Source organism: Scleropages formosus, chromosome 15 (genome assembly GCF_900964775.1).
Source record: "Scleropages formosus chromosome 15, fSclFor1.1, whole genome shotgun sequence".
NCBI lineage: Eukaryota > Metazoa > Chordata > Actinopteri > Osteoglossiformes > Osteoglossidae > Scleropages > Scleropages formosus.
In genome coordinates, this window is record NC_041820.1 from 9,507,231 (window position 1) to 9,519,194 (window position 11,964).

Sequence of the window (11,964 nt, forward strand, 5' to 3'; positions counted from 1 at the left end):
AAAGTTCCACAACTCATACATTCAAAAGCACAATTACAGTGTCAATACTTCAAAAAAAAAATCAGACTCGAATATGAAGTACTCATGACTTTCAGTACTACCTGATCTGTATCTGCCATCAATGTCATATTAAAATAACACAATATGAATATTAAATACAATAGTGATTAGCAATAAACTACAACGCTCTAAAAAGTATTAAATATCAGCAATACGAAAAATTCAATAAAATCCTACTATCACATATTAAACAAACTTTCCACGTATGTAACTAAAGATAAGCAAATCTTTACGCTCCTAAAAGTCAACATAAAACAGACGTGGATCACGAACGCAGAACTCTTTCATGACGCATTTATCCTGCGCAAGATTGCATTGTGACGTGTCGTATCTGCGCAGATATATTCATGACGTATTTTTCATGCGACTGCTTTCAATTCGTTTTTCTTCCTGGACGATACGAACCGCTGTTACTAAATAAATTGTTGGGAACAAAATTCTCGAAATGGCGAAGCAGAACATCAGTACTATTCCAATCGATGCTATCAGTAATATGAGAATCACCTCCGTGTGGACCTTCCTTCTTTCTGTACGTATGTAATAAATAATAATCCAGCCGTTCGTCAACAGGAGCAGGATCCGTGTTTGTCAAATTTGATTAAGTCACCTTAGTCTAAGGCTTAGACAAAGCAGTCTGTAAAGGTTTATAATAACAATTCATTGTTCTTAATGTGCTATGGAATTCTCACAGTGATGATTTTTTTTCTTAAGAGATGTTTTGCTTATTTTTTTTATATAGATTGATTGGTCCGAATCCTGGCTGGTTGCACTGCTGTTCTTCCACCTCTTCTGTTTTGCTGTCACTCTCCTCACAACCAGATTTTATAGATTGCAGATCTGTTACTTCACCATTTTAGGTAAATAACAGCATTTCATACTAGTGGTTGTTCCTCTCCTCTGCCATTTCTGTCCTAAGGCATTCTTATGGTTTGTCACCAATCCTGTATTTATTCATTAAGTCATTACACACACACACACACACACACTGGCTGAAACTGCTTGTTCAGACAGAGTGGGGTCGCAGTAAACTGGAGCCTAACCCACAACACAGGGCCTAAGGCTGGAGGGGGAGGGGAGACACCCAGGATGGGATGCCAGTCTGTCACAAGGCACCCCAATTAAGTTGTTACTGATTGATTGATTTACTCAGTAATTGCTTTTAATGTAAAAGTATTAAGGCCAGCAGTGGGTTTACTGATGTGTTTCATAAATGTAAGTGTGCTGTAACTAATTTTGTTGTAATTTTGGTACTGGATTTCATCAGCTGGGATGGTCTACAGTGCAGAGTATCTAAATGAGATGGCAGCTATGAACTGGAGGTATGTCTTGTTTCTTTATTTGCACACGGTGATTGTGTGGAAGAGCTGTTTTAAAGGAAAAACAGTTTAAATTAGTTAGTAATTCATCAGTCATGGTTTTGTTGCATAATGTGTTCAGTAAATGTGTACATGCATGTTATTTGTTCAATGTGTACTGTTTTATATGGTGGTATGTGACATTGTACTCAAGCACAAACTCAACTCAAACTATTTTCTATGAGATGTACGTCGATTTGGAGAAAAGCATCTGTTGAACGAATAAATGTAAATGTAGGCATCACAAATCGTTCCTTTTGTTGGTGTAATGCACTTTTTGCATACTTTATGTACATGTCAGAGATGTATGTCTCTGGAGAAAAGTGTCTGCTAAATGAAAGTGTCTGGTGGAAACGCAGGTATATTACAGAATATTATTGTTTGCTCAGTCTAATTAAGACAAAGGGTTTCATCCATGTATCGACATTTTTATTTTTCTTTCTTTGCATATGTTCTGTGGTATTCTTTGATATGTGTATTGAGTTGAATTAGCAGTCCACTGCATGTGTAATAGTGTATGTACATAAAGCTCTTTTGGGGAATTTTTCCAGCATCACGTCTAACCTGCTTCTCTAACTTTTAACCAGGTCATTCTCCAAGTATCAGTATTTTGACTCAAAAGGAATGTTCATCTCATTAGTGTTTTCTGCTCCTCTTCTGTTAAACACAGTTGTGATTGTGGTAGGTATTTTAAACATAACATTTTTATGCTTAAAATATTAAATCTATAATATACCTTTTCAGCTCTAGTAGGAGGAATAAATGTGGATATTTGTTTCAAAGTAATATGAATGAAAAAATGTGATTTTATTTTACAGATTACTTTTTAGTAAACTTTTTTTATTATTATTTTGCAGGGGTTGTGGGTTTACAGGACATTTGCAACAATGACAGAACTTAAAACTCTCCAGCTGAAAAGGAGGAAGGCAATACGGGAAAATAAGAAGAAAGCAGCATAATTTCTTTAATTTTAGAGTTATTTGTAAGAGTCACACTAGATGTAAAAACCTGCATCACTGCAATATTTGGTTGAAATGCAAGCAGTATTTCCTTTGGATGAAAACTAAGTTCAGTGTACAATGGAATTTTTTTTAAATACAACTTAAACACAAAAGATGCAATGTTTAAATCTGCAATTATTTTGAGAAGTTGTATGCATTTTGCTGGTAATGGTTATATTTTTACAATCAGGAAGTAGAAAGTGAATATTGAGTAAGAAATTGTGTGAAGTTGTTGGGTTTCCCAAAATGTAAATGTTGTTTACACCTATTGTTGGAAAATGTATGTATAGTTATTATATAAGTGGACCAAATCTAAATGTACATATTGTGAATGCATCAATTGTTTCATCATTGTGTGAATATTGAGATGTATACAGAAATGAGAATGTTCCAAACTTAATTCTTTAAAATTGTAAGAATCTGTATAGAGCTTGCATATATTTGCTTATTTTTTTGAGAACCAATTTTGTATATTCTTTGTTCAGTTGACTTGGATACTTCTGTGTCAACTACCTTTTCACTGTGCACTGGTCAAATAATATGTACTAAGTGCTTACAGTCAATGACATCAATGTTGTACCCATGACTGTACCACAGAAAAAGCAGCAAAATCTCTCAAATTGGGAAATGTAATGACCACGTGATGGTGCTGTTGGGTAAGGCTCTGTTACCCAAGTCCAGTTTGATTACCTGTATCAGCCTGTAACTGTGCCTCCTGGCAAAGCCCATATTGCTGATCTGACTGTAGGCATATTGTGTACATGTGTTCGTGCCTTGAGTGTCTACTAGAGTTCTCACTTTCACTTAGATCAGCCTACAAGGTGGTCGAGAGCCCTGCTGCGTGGTACAAATTTACTGGCATCACTCACCCACCCAGCCACAAGTAGTCTCTGTTCTCCCAAGTAGAGGATCCAAATAATGTAAGTGTTATACACTTAAATTCACCTAATACTTCTCTTTTGAACAGAATATGATGTATGGCAATTGCTCTTAAATACTTCAGCAGTGTCCTTTTTTTTTTTGGAAAATGTGCTTTTTTTTTTTTTTTTTTTTTTTTTTAAACCTTTTGTGAAGGGTGTCTTTGCATTTGGGGTAGTGTGGTTGATGTTATTGCCTTGCCACTAAAGGACTTTGGTTTCAGTACCACCTCTTGCTGGAGTATTCTTGATCAAAAAACTGTATGCTGAACTAATGCAGTAAAAATTTCTCACCTGTATAAATAGTTTTAAGTTCCCTACATTTATTAATTTACCTGACAGTTTCCTCTAAAGTATCAGACAATATTAGGCTACCTAAAATTATTTACTGATTTATACAGCTCTGTAGTTTTCCTGGCAGAATTTAGGGTAAGTGCCTTGCTCTAGGGCATAATAGCATGAGATGTTTGAATCTGCAAAGAAAGGCTACAACTCTGACCACTGCACTCGCAGGTTCCCCTACTTTAGTGTACAAACCTAACACTGAAAGTTACCTTTAACTACAACTAATGGTTAAAAATTAAGAAACTCTGGAAAGCCTGTAAACCATTAAAAACATGCTATGCTTTAGTTAGACTTTGAGATTTACGTTACACAAAGAGCACACTGATTTTTGGTTCGATTACTATTGATTCTATCCCAAGCGTGGTGTTTACTTATGTATTTTTTCACTGGACACTTTATCATAAGGACGAGTGATGCTTTCCAGGAGATCAGCTCCACGCCTTATCCGGAGATGAAAGATGAAGCCTCATGACAGGCTCTTGAAATGGAAGTAACTCTAATGCATTACCTAGACATTTACCCTAGTCTATTGCAGGGCTACTATAAGCATCCGTCTGGATGTTTATTACTACTTGATCTTATGCTCGGGGAGCATTCTGCTGACAAAAAGGTAGAACAGAGTGCAGTCCTTTTATGTGTACTAAATACACTTTTCTTATTCAAGGCCTCAAGTGCTAGAAAGTTCAATAGGAAAAATGCCACACAGAGGGGAGGGAATTTGAACTAATTATGAAAACTAAGAGTTGGCAAAAGGTGGTACAATGGGTAGCGATGGTCCCTCTCAGTTCCTAGACAATGGGTTAAGGTTAAAATCCAGCTCCGTGCATGTGGAGTTTGCATGTTCTCCTGTGTTTGTGTGCGTTTCCTCCAGGTGCTCTAGTTGTTCTAACCATTACTGACAATTAAGCATGATATGGGAAAGAAGTTATAAACTTCTTCACTCAAATGTGACAAAAAATTGGAATATGGAGGAATGTGGGTAACTTTACTGAACAAAGTGTATTAATTTTGAGTGGATAATTCAAAACAGTTGAAAGTTCTGTAAAAAGAACCTCACCTCTAATTATCTTGCTCTTGGCGCATTTCTCTGTAATGCTTGTTTCTTCTTTATTTACTGTAACAATGTCTATCATCCCTGCCCAGTAAATCACCACCTAGTCAAAAAACCACCGCCTGCTTTTAATCCAAAAATTTTTTACTGAAAATTTTGCTCAAAATTTATGGAAAAAAAGTTTGAGCTTCAGAAAGTTTAATGACCTTGTTGGATGCTTAAGAAAGGAAATACATCACATTTATCTCATTATACATCACACCCCAGTAAATCCATGTCCAAGTGCAGTTGCTTAATTGAATCAAAGGTAGCAATTACATTAATTAAAGGAAGCTCAGCTGGAACAAAAACAATGTAATGGCATGAAAACATTTTGCATTCCTGGTTTAATAGCCAGAATTTAGAGATTATTTCAAATTACTACAAGATGTATGCTGGTTTAGCTCAGCTTGAACCTCAGTGGCAGTCCTAACATTCTTTTCCTTTTAGCCAAATTTAAGTGTTGTGAAGATAGAAGACTGTAGAATAACTAAGCAGCAATGCGGATGAATTTTGAAGATATGAACATTACCTTTTTCAGTAGTTTTCAGAAGATGTGTCTGCGCATGCCAGAAAGCGATGAAGGCCACATGCTGACCTTCTGCCTTAAAGGATCGCACGTCGCATGTTTTCATTTGAACCTGAAGAGTAGGAGCTTTATTAGCAACAGTGGTTTTTCACCCTGAACATCACAGGGAAAAGAATGTGATAACTAGGCAAAAGATAGAAATGTGACAGCTTTTGATTTTTACACTCTTCTCTTCATATTTACAAGAGGTGTGTGTGTGTGAGAACTGCAAGAAAAAACATCCGGACCACTTCCTACTTCCTTTATAACACGCGTTACATGCAGATTCATTGATAACTAGTTGATTTTTTAAATTTTTATTTCATTCCACACAACAAATTAATCCATTTTCCTCTGATTACTCATGCTATGGCCTTTGTGTAAAACTGAGTCACCAAAATATTAGACATAGTTGACTTATTTTACATGTTTATATGAATGATTAGTAATCTTTACTAAGATTTCAAAGAGGTTTAACACATATATCCAGCAAAATGCTAAACTGTATTTGTTTCCATATGCATTCATATGCCAAAAAAAAAAATTTTTCATTAAGAAATTCTTAAATGCATTTTTGGCTTTCAGCACCGATATCTGCAAAATTTATGGCCCAAACCCGCTTGAAATACAGAAAATAACTAAAAGAAATAGTATGATTAATTCCACTTCTGAATATTTTCATAGTCTGTGTACCTTTTGACTCCTAGTCTAAAATCACCATAGAGTACCTCATAAATAAGGGGTTATAAATTTAGCGAGCAGCCATGACAAGTGTAATGTATTCTCTGGCTAAAAATCTTGTAAGGAAAAAAAGAAGAACTTTAACTTGGTACCACAACAAAAGGGTTTCTGTTTGGGGTCAGATGGTGTTATCATTCCTATATATGGCAGTGCTCCTCCTCGAAACTGGCCCTTATACTCTGCCTTCTCTGTTGACTCGTGTTTTTGCTTAAAGTAGCTTAAGGTGTCTTGATCATTGTGTAAAGTGCTCAGTTTGTCATGTTCATCAAGCTGAATAATTTATCCTGAATTCTTGTTCCCCTGTTTTAAATCCTGTCAACGTGCAATTTTTGTGAGGAAACCCATGTGCTTTGACCACTTTTTAGATATTATTGAGCTTAAGGATTGATCGTCTAAATTATAGAAACAAAATTGTGAAATTATTTATGTTTTAATCATTGCAGTAATTTGGGTAGGGGGTGCGGTGGTGTGGCGGGTTTGGCCTGTGTCTGCTCTCTGCAGGGTCTGGGGTTCGAGTCCTGCTTGGGGTGCCTTGTGACAGACTGGCGTCCCATCCAGGGTGCGTCCCCTCCCTCTCCAGCCTTGCACCCTGCGTTGCCGGGTTAGGCTCCGGCTTGCTGCGACTCCCACTTGGGACAAGCGGTTTTACACAAACAGGCAATAATTTGGGTATTTCATGACTAAAAACTTGCAATGTGCCCTCTGCTTCTAACTAATTAATTGTTTAATTAATTTATTGTTTTTTTTTTCCTTTTAATCCATTTAATGATTTGGCAGCTCGGCTGAAGCTTTTTAAAGAAAATGGTTCCACTCTTCCTTTACTCTGGTTGGAAGGATCCTCATGTTGGTTCATGCCAGGCCAGAAAGGAGAGCACCTCACCAATCAGATGTGGATGGATTCAGAAAGAGCTGTGGGGGATTGGGATGATGTTCTGAGAACAATTTGTTTTTGGTATCCAGAGTGACCTGCTTTGCCAGAAATTGTAGTGTCGGTACGTCACTACACTGAGGTCATTCTGATAAACATCTGTCTGGAAACTCCTGGTCAGTGGGTGTAGTTCAGCTGTTTAGTAGTCTGTCCAACAAGGGCCCAGGCCATGGTTTCACAGGTCATTGCTCTGGGGCAGTACAAAGGAGCAAGGCTGGGTAATGATCTTGCAAGAAGACCAAAGAGAAGTCCATCCAGCTGAATCCCTGGCCACCGTGATATGCCAACGGAATCGAGATTTCCAAGACGTCCCCTACAAGATTCATAGCTATTTGACTCTATTGCCATTTGGAAGTTCAACGCACTGGTTTGTCCTTCTACAATGTCTAAGAGTTTCAGGTTCTGGCTTTCATGGTGTGGTTGGTGTAAGTGTAAGAGTTTCAGGTGGTAGCCTTGATGTGTTGCTTCCTGTAGGCATAAATGCTTTAGGATGTAGCCTTGATGGTTTGGTTGCAGAAGTTGTAAGTGATTTGTATTAAACTTTTTTCCAAAGGTTTGGTTAGTGTAGTTCTAAGAGAATCAGTTACTGGCAATAATGGTTTCGTTGGTGTAGGTGTAAGAGGTTTGGTGTCTGAACTTGATGGTTTGGTTGGTATAAGAAGTTCAGGATGTAGCTTTAATGGTGGTGTTGTTGTAGTTGTAAGAAGATCAGTTATTGGCCCTAATGGTTCAGTTTCTGGTCTCAGTGGTTTGTTTGATATAGGTGTAAGATGTACAGGTTCTGGCCTTGATGGATTGGTTGCTGTAGCTGTTAAAGTGTCAGGTAAAGGTAGTAGTGAAGGAATTTATGGAGCCCATTGTTGTGTCTGTAGACTCATGTACTGCTACAGCTAAGGAGTCACTTGCTATTTGCCCACAAACCCAAATGCCATATGAATTGTTTATGTTCCTGTGCAGCCATTTTCAGATCTGGTTAACTAAGATCTTCAGATCTATTCTGGCCTAAAAAATCCATCTGCACTTTCGCATAATACCAAGAAGTCAGCAACAGTCATCTGTTTTTAAAAGATCTCTGCTACACTGAAAATCCCACTGGATTGCCACAGCAAAATGTAACTGAATTTTCCATACAGGAAGGTGAGAAAGGTCTTCCGTGGAAATGCAGTTCGCTGCTGCAACCACTGTAATGACGCACTGGAGGATTTCCAGTCGGTGTTCTTCTGATTGTTTTTGGAAGTACACACGGCTATGCAGAACGCTTTTTCCCCACGTGAACTGTATTGTTTTGACATCAGAGAGACCGTCCTACAAATGTCTGTGCCGACAGAGCCAGAGGGTTGGCAGAACAAACCTTGGCTTGATTTATTGGTTGTGAAACAGGAAGCGATCCAAATGGGCTGGATGTTATGAAAATATTAAATATACATGATCATAAAAGGATATGTCTGTCCATGTAATTCTCCCCCAGGGAGAACCATAGCTAATTCCAGAACAAACAAGAATTTTTTTTTTTTTTAATGCTAAATTGACAATTAACACAATTAACATTTTATATTATGCCTTAACATATGTTTTTTGACAGGGTGATGATGTTCACTTATTGATTGTCCATTTTCTCGTGTTCTTAATACTCAATATAGCAGTAGTAATAAAAAAAAAAAAAAAAAAATCAGTCGTGCTGGTTTAAGGAAAATTATAAACTTTTACATCACAGTTTTCAAATCTGTTTTGCTCTGAGTGTGGGCTTATATGCCTTTTTTGAACTTTTTTAAACTCTGGGTTCTTAATACTTATTGTGCTGGAGCCCAGATCAAAGCCTGCATCTGGACTATGTCAATGTGGCAATGAGACTCTGGTGGCGCAGTAAGCTGGTTTTGTTACAGACCAGGGTTTAGTCCATGCCTGCCTGCACTAGGCAGTGACTTAGACTTAATGAAGCATGTTGCGGCGAACATGGAAATGTCACAAGCAGATGAGAATAGGTAACCAGGACATCTGGCAGTGTAGGATTCAGATTTTAATTCCTGCTCCCACTGAAGTACATTTAAGCAAACAACTTTCTGTACCTTGAATTACTCCAGTAATATGTATTTAACCATGCAAGCCACAAATTGAGTTATTTTGGACAAAATCAGTGCCTAAATTAATAAATAATATTTACAGTAAATTTATTATGAAAAAAATTTAAATCTTTTCCATAAACTTAAGTAACTGAAGATGCATTTTTGGTACAGTAATTTTATATAGCCAAAATATCAGAAACCATCAAAATGTTTATCTGCTACCTTTATTTTATGCTAGATAGCATAGTTAGCAGGATAATTGCAAATAAGTGGCAGCTGATGATTTCCCATCAAGTCTTTAAGATCTACTCATTTAGATGCACATGCCCATACATCGCAGCACCAGAGACCTACGCTAGTCTCCTACAAAACCTAAAGTCCCAGTTACAAAAATTTTCATAGGCGATTCACTGGGGTAACACTGAAGAGAATCCAGAATATAATAAAACTTTTTTTTCCCCCCATAAATCAATCCAAGTAGGCAGATTAGTGATCTTTTCATCGGTTTGTAAGAGGACCTCAGTTGTAGAAGATACACATCTGAAATAATTGTGTATATGCTAGAGGTGATTTGTTTCCTTAATCTTGAAACAGCTGGATATTCCCGAATGACCCAATAAATTACATACTAACAGAAACAGTATGTGCAACATCAACATAAACCAGCATGAATAGACGAGCGACTTCTGAGTAGGACTAGTATTTCTTGCTCATTTACTGGTGGTATGCATTAATTGCCATCAGTCTACAATGAACATGTGCAGCACATTTAGCTGAAAGTGAAATTTTAGAATGAATACATTACATGACCTATTGACAGTTTAATTATGAGTTGCGTTGAAGAGATTTGTTGGTGGTTCAGTTCAGCACCTCTCTTTTCTACACTGATCGCTGCCAGGTGGTACGAATGCTCTTTCATGATATTCTCCTCAATTCTACTCGGTCTGGCTTTGGTTCTGACCAAATATTAGTCACAAATGTTTTCCACTCTGCATGAGGTGCCTTCCTGTGATCTGTCTTTATGACCTTCCTGACATCTCCACTGTTTCCTATACAGTCAGTCTGCAAATCCTCATGATCTTTCCAAAGGGGATGTGCAGTGTTGCAGTGTCACAGCTGCACTTGACGTCAGGTACACAACTATACTGTCATTCCTGTCATTTGATTCATAAATATTTCAAATACTTTAACAAGTGGAGCAGAAATTCTTACCTGCAGGTCCTGCCACCACCTCAACTTTATTGGTACAGTAAAGTCATTCTGTGCTTGTTGGAGGAGTTCTGCAGGGTTCTGTTCTAGGCTCTCTACTTTTTTGTCTCCACACTAGACACCTCATTTCTGCACTGGAGATGAAAAATCTCATCTCTCTTAGTCTGATCACACTGAACTGGCTTTACAGTTGAGTCTTTGAGTCTTTCTTTGTGTAAGAAAATAAGCAAATAGGAAAAAATTTTGCTGGAGTCAAAATGCAAGTTACTGAGCAAAATGTCTGAGTCTGAATCACAAGACACGGCCTGGATTGCTTCTTGAGTCACTGAAGTCAGAGTTTGTGTGACAACTAGTTAAATATATGAAATTTCATTATATCCGAAATAAATAAATGCCCATTGTAGATGTTTTCTTTCTGGTATTTTTTAATGCGCTCTCTACCTGGTATATTTTGTTCACTTTAGAGAAAGCTGTCTGCCAAAAAATGTAATTAATAAGTTCAGCATTCTCAGCACTGATTTATGATTTGGGTCTATATATTAAGTGATTTGACAAAATCCAGGGCATATCTCTGTGTCTCAGAGTGCCTTCTATTGGCTCACAAAAGACTTCCACATTCAGATAAGCCCTTATTACATTGTCCCATTAAGCCGTAACTGCTCAATAAGATGAACGATGTGGGAGATGCATTGATGCATCACCAACAGAAAAACAAATTGTTTTCTGCAAATACTTCAGTTTTACAGAGTCTCAAATTCATGCCACATCACGGAGGACTGTTGTTTAATTTTGGCTTTGTTTTGACAGAAATAGATGAACTGACTAGAAAAGGGGAAACTGGACCTTATTTGTTATTTTGTCTTGGCAACCAAGAGAAATGTGTGGATTCAGCAAGTCAGTGAACAAATGTACTGTATACCTCAAATTTTAATTACCGTAGATGATATGTGTTGTGCAATTCATGTATGACATTTAAATACATGTAGAATTTTGTAACAAGCCTCCACCATTTAAAACCTCCACAGTGGAATTAAATATAGAAAAATAGTTCAGTGACTGCTAAAATTGTTATTATTATGACAATTAATTGATGACAAATTATGGAGATGGGAATGTATTAAAAAGTGCGTGTTCCATTAATTTGCCAAAAGAACAAAATGTTCTGATGTCCTCCCTAGTAAAACTGGATTATAGTGGATTAAAAGCCAAACACAGGTACACATTTGTAAAGGCAATGGACAATTTTTATATAAAAACAGCATGACTCTATTACCGTCTCAGCATCCTTGTAGTGCAAACAATAAAGAGGCTCTCCAACAATCCAACCAAGTTGCTGGTCAGAGTGAAAATAATGTAAAGCTGAAAATATCATCACAGCATCTTAAATCAACATGGGTTAAGAACAAAGTGTGACTTAACACGTTTTTTTTTTTCCTTCTGTAAACACAGATGCTTTCCATTTAGGGTTAGGGTTTCATGAGCTGGGCTTAGGACAGAACCCTTTGATTTCGAAGGGCAATTACAGCCCCTCGGAAGGACTGCCGGATCTTGCCGATGGAGAGGTTCCCACACATAGCTGCGTTTGGCAGATCCCACCCCCTCTGCTGCCCAGGAGTCTGAGTCACCGGGCTAGACGCGCAATAAATCAGTATCCTTTGTTTCGAGGGCAAAGGGGGTGTCTATGTGT

The 11,964-nt window shown here is 37.5% G+C and overlaps 1 protein-coding gene across 1 annotated transcript; it reads left to right on the plus strand.

The window, feature by feature from the left end:
- The first annotated feature begins 497 nt into the window (after positions 1 to 497).
- tmem18 (transmembrane protein 18) lies at positions 498 to 3,487 on the plus strand. The gene is made up of 5 exons (XM_018730557.2): positions 498 to 589; positions 800 to 917; positions 1,325 to 1,379; positions 2,003 to 2,096; positions 2,273 to 3,487. The coding sequence occupies exons 1-5, from the start codon at positions 506 to 508 to the stop codon at positions 2,372 to 2,374; spliced, it is 453 nt and encodes a 150-aa protein (XP_018586073.1). The 5' UTR covers positions 498 to 505; the 3' UTR covers positions 2,375 to 3,487.
- The last annotated feature ends 8,477 nt before the right edge of the window (positions 3,488 to 11,964 follow it).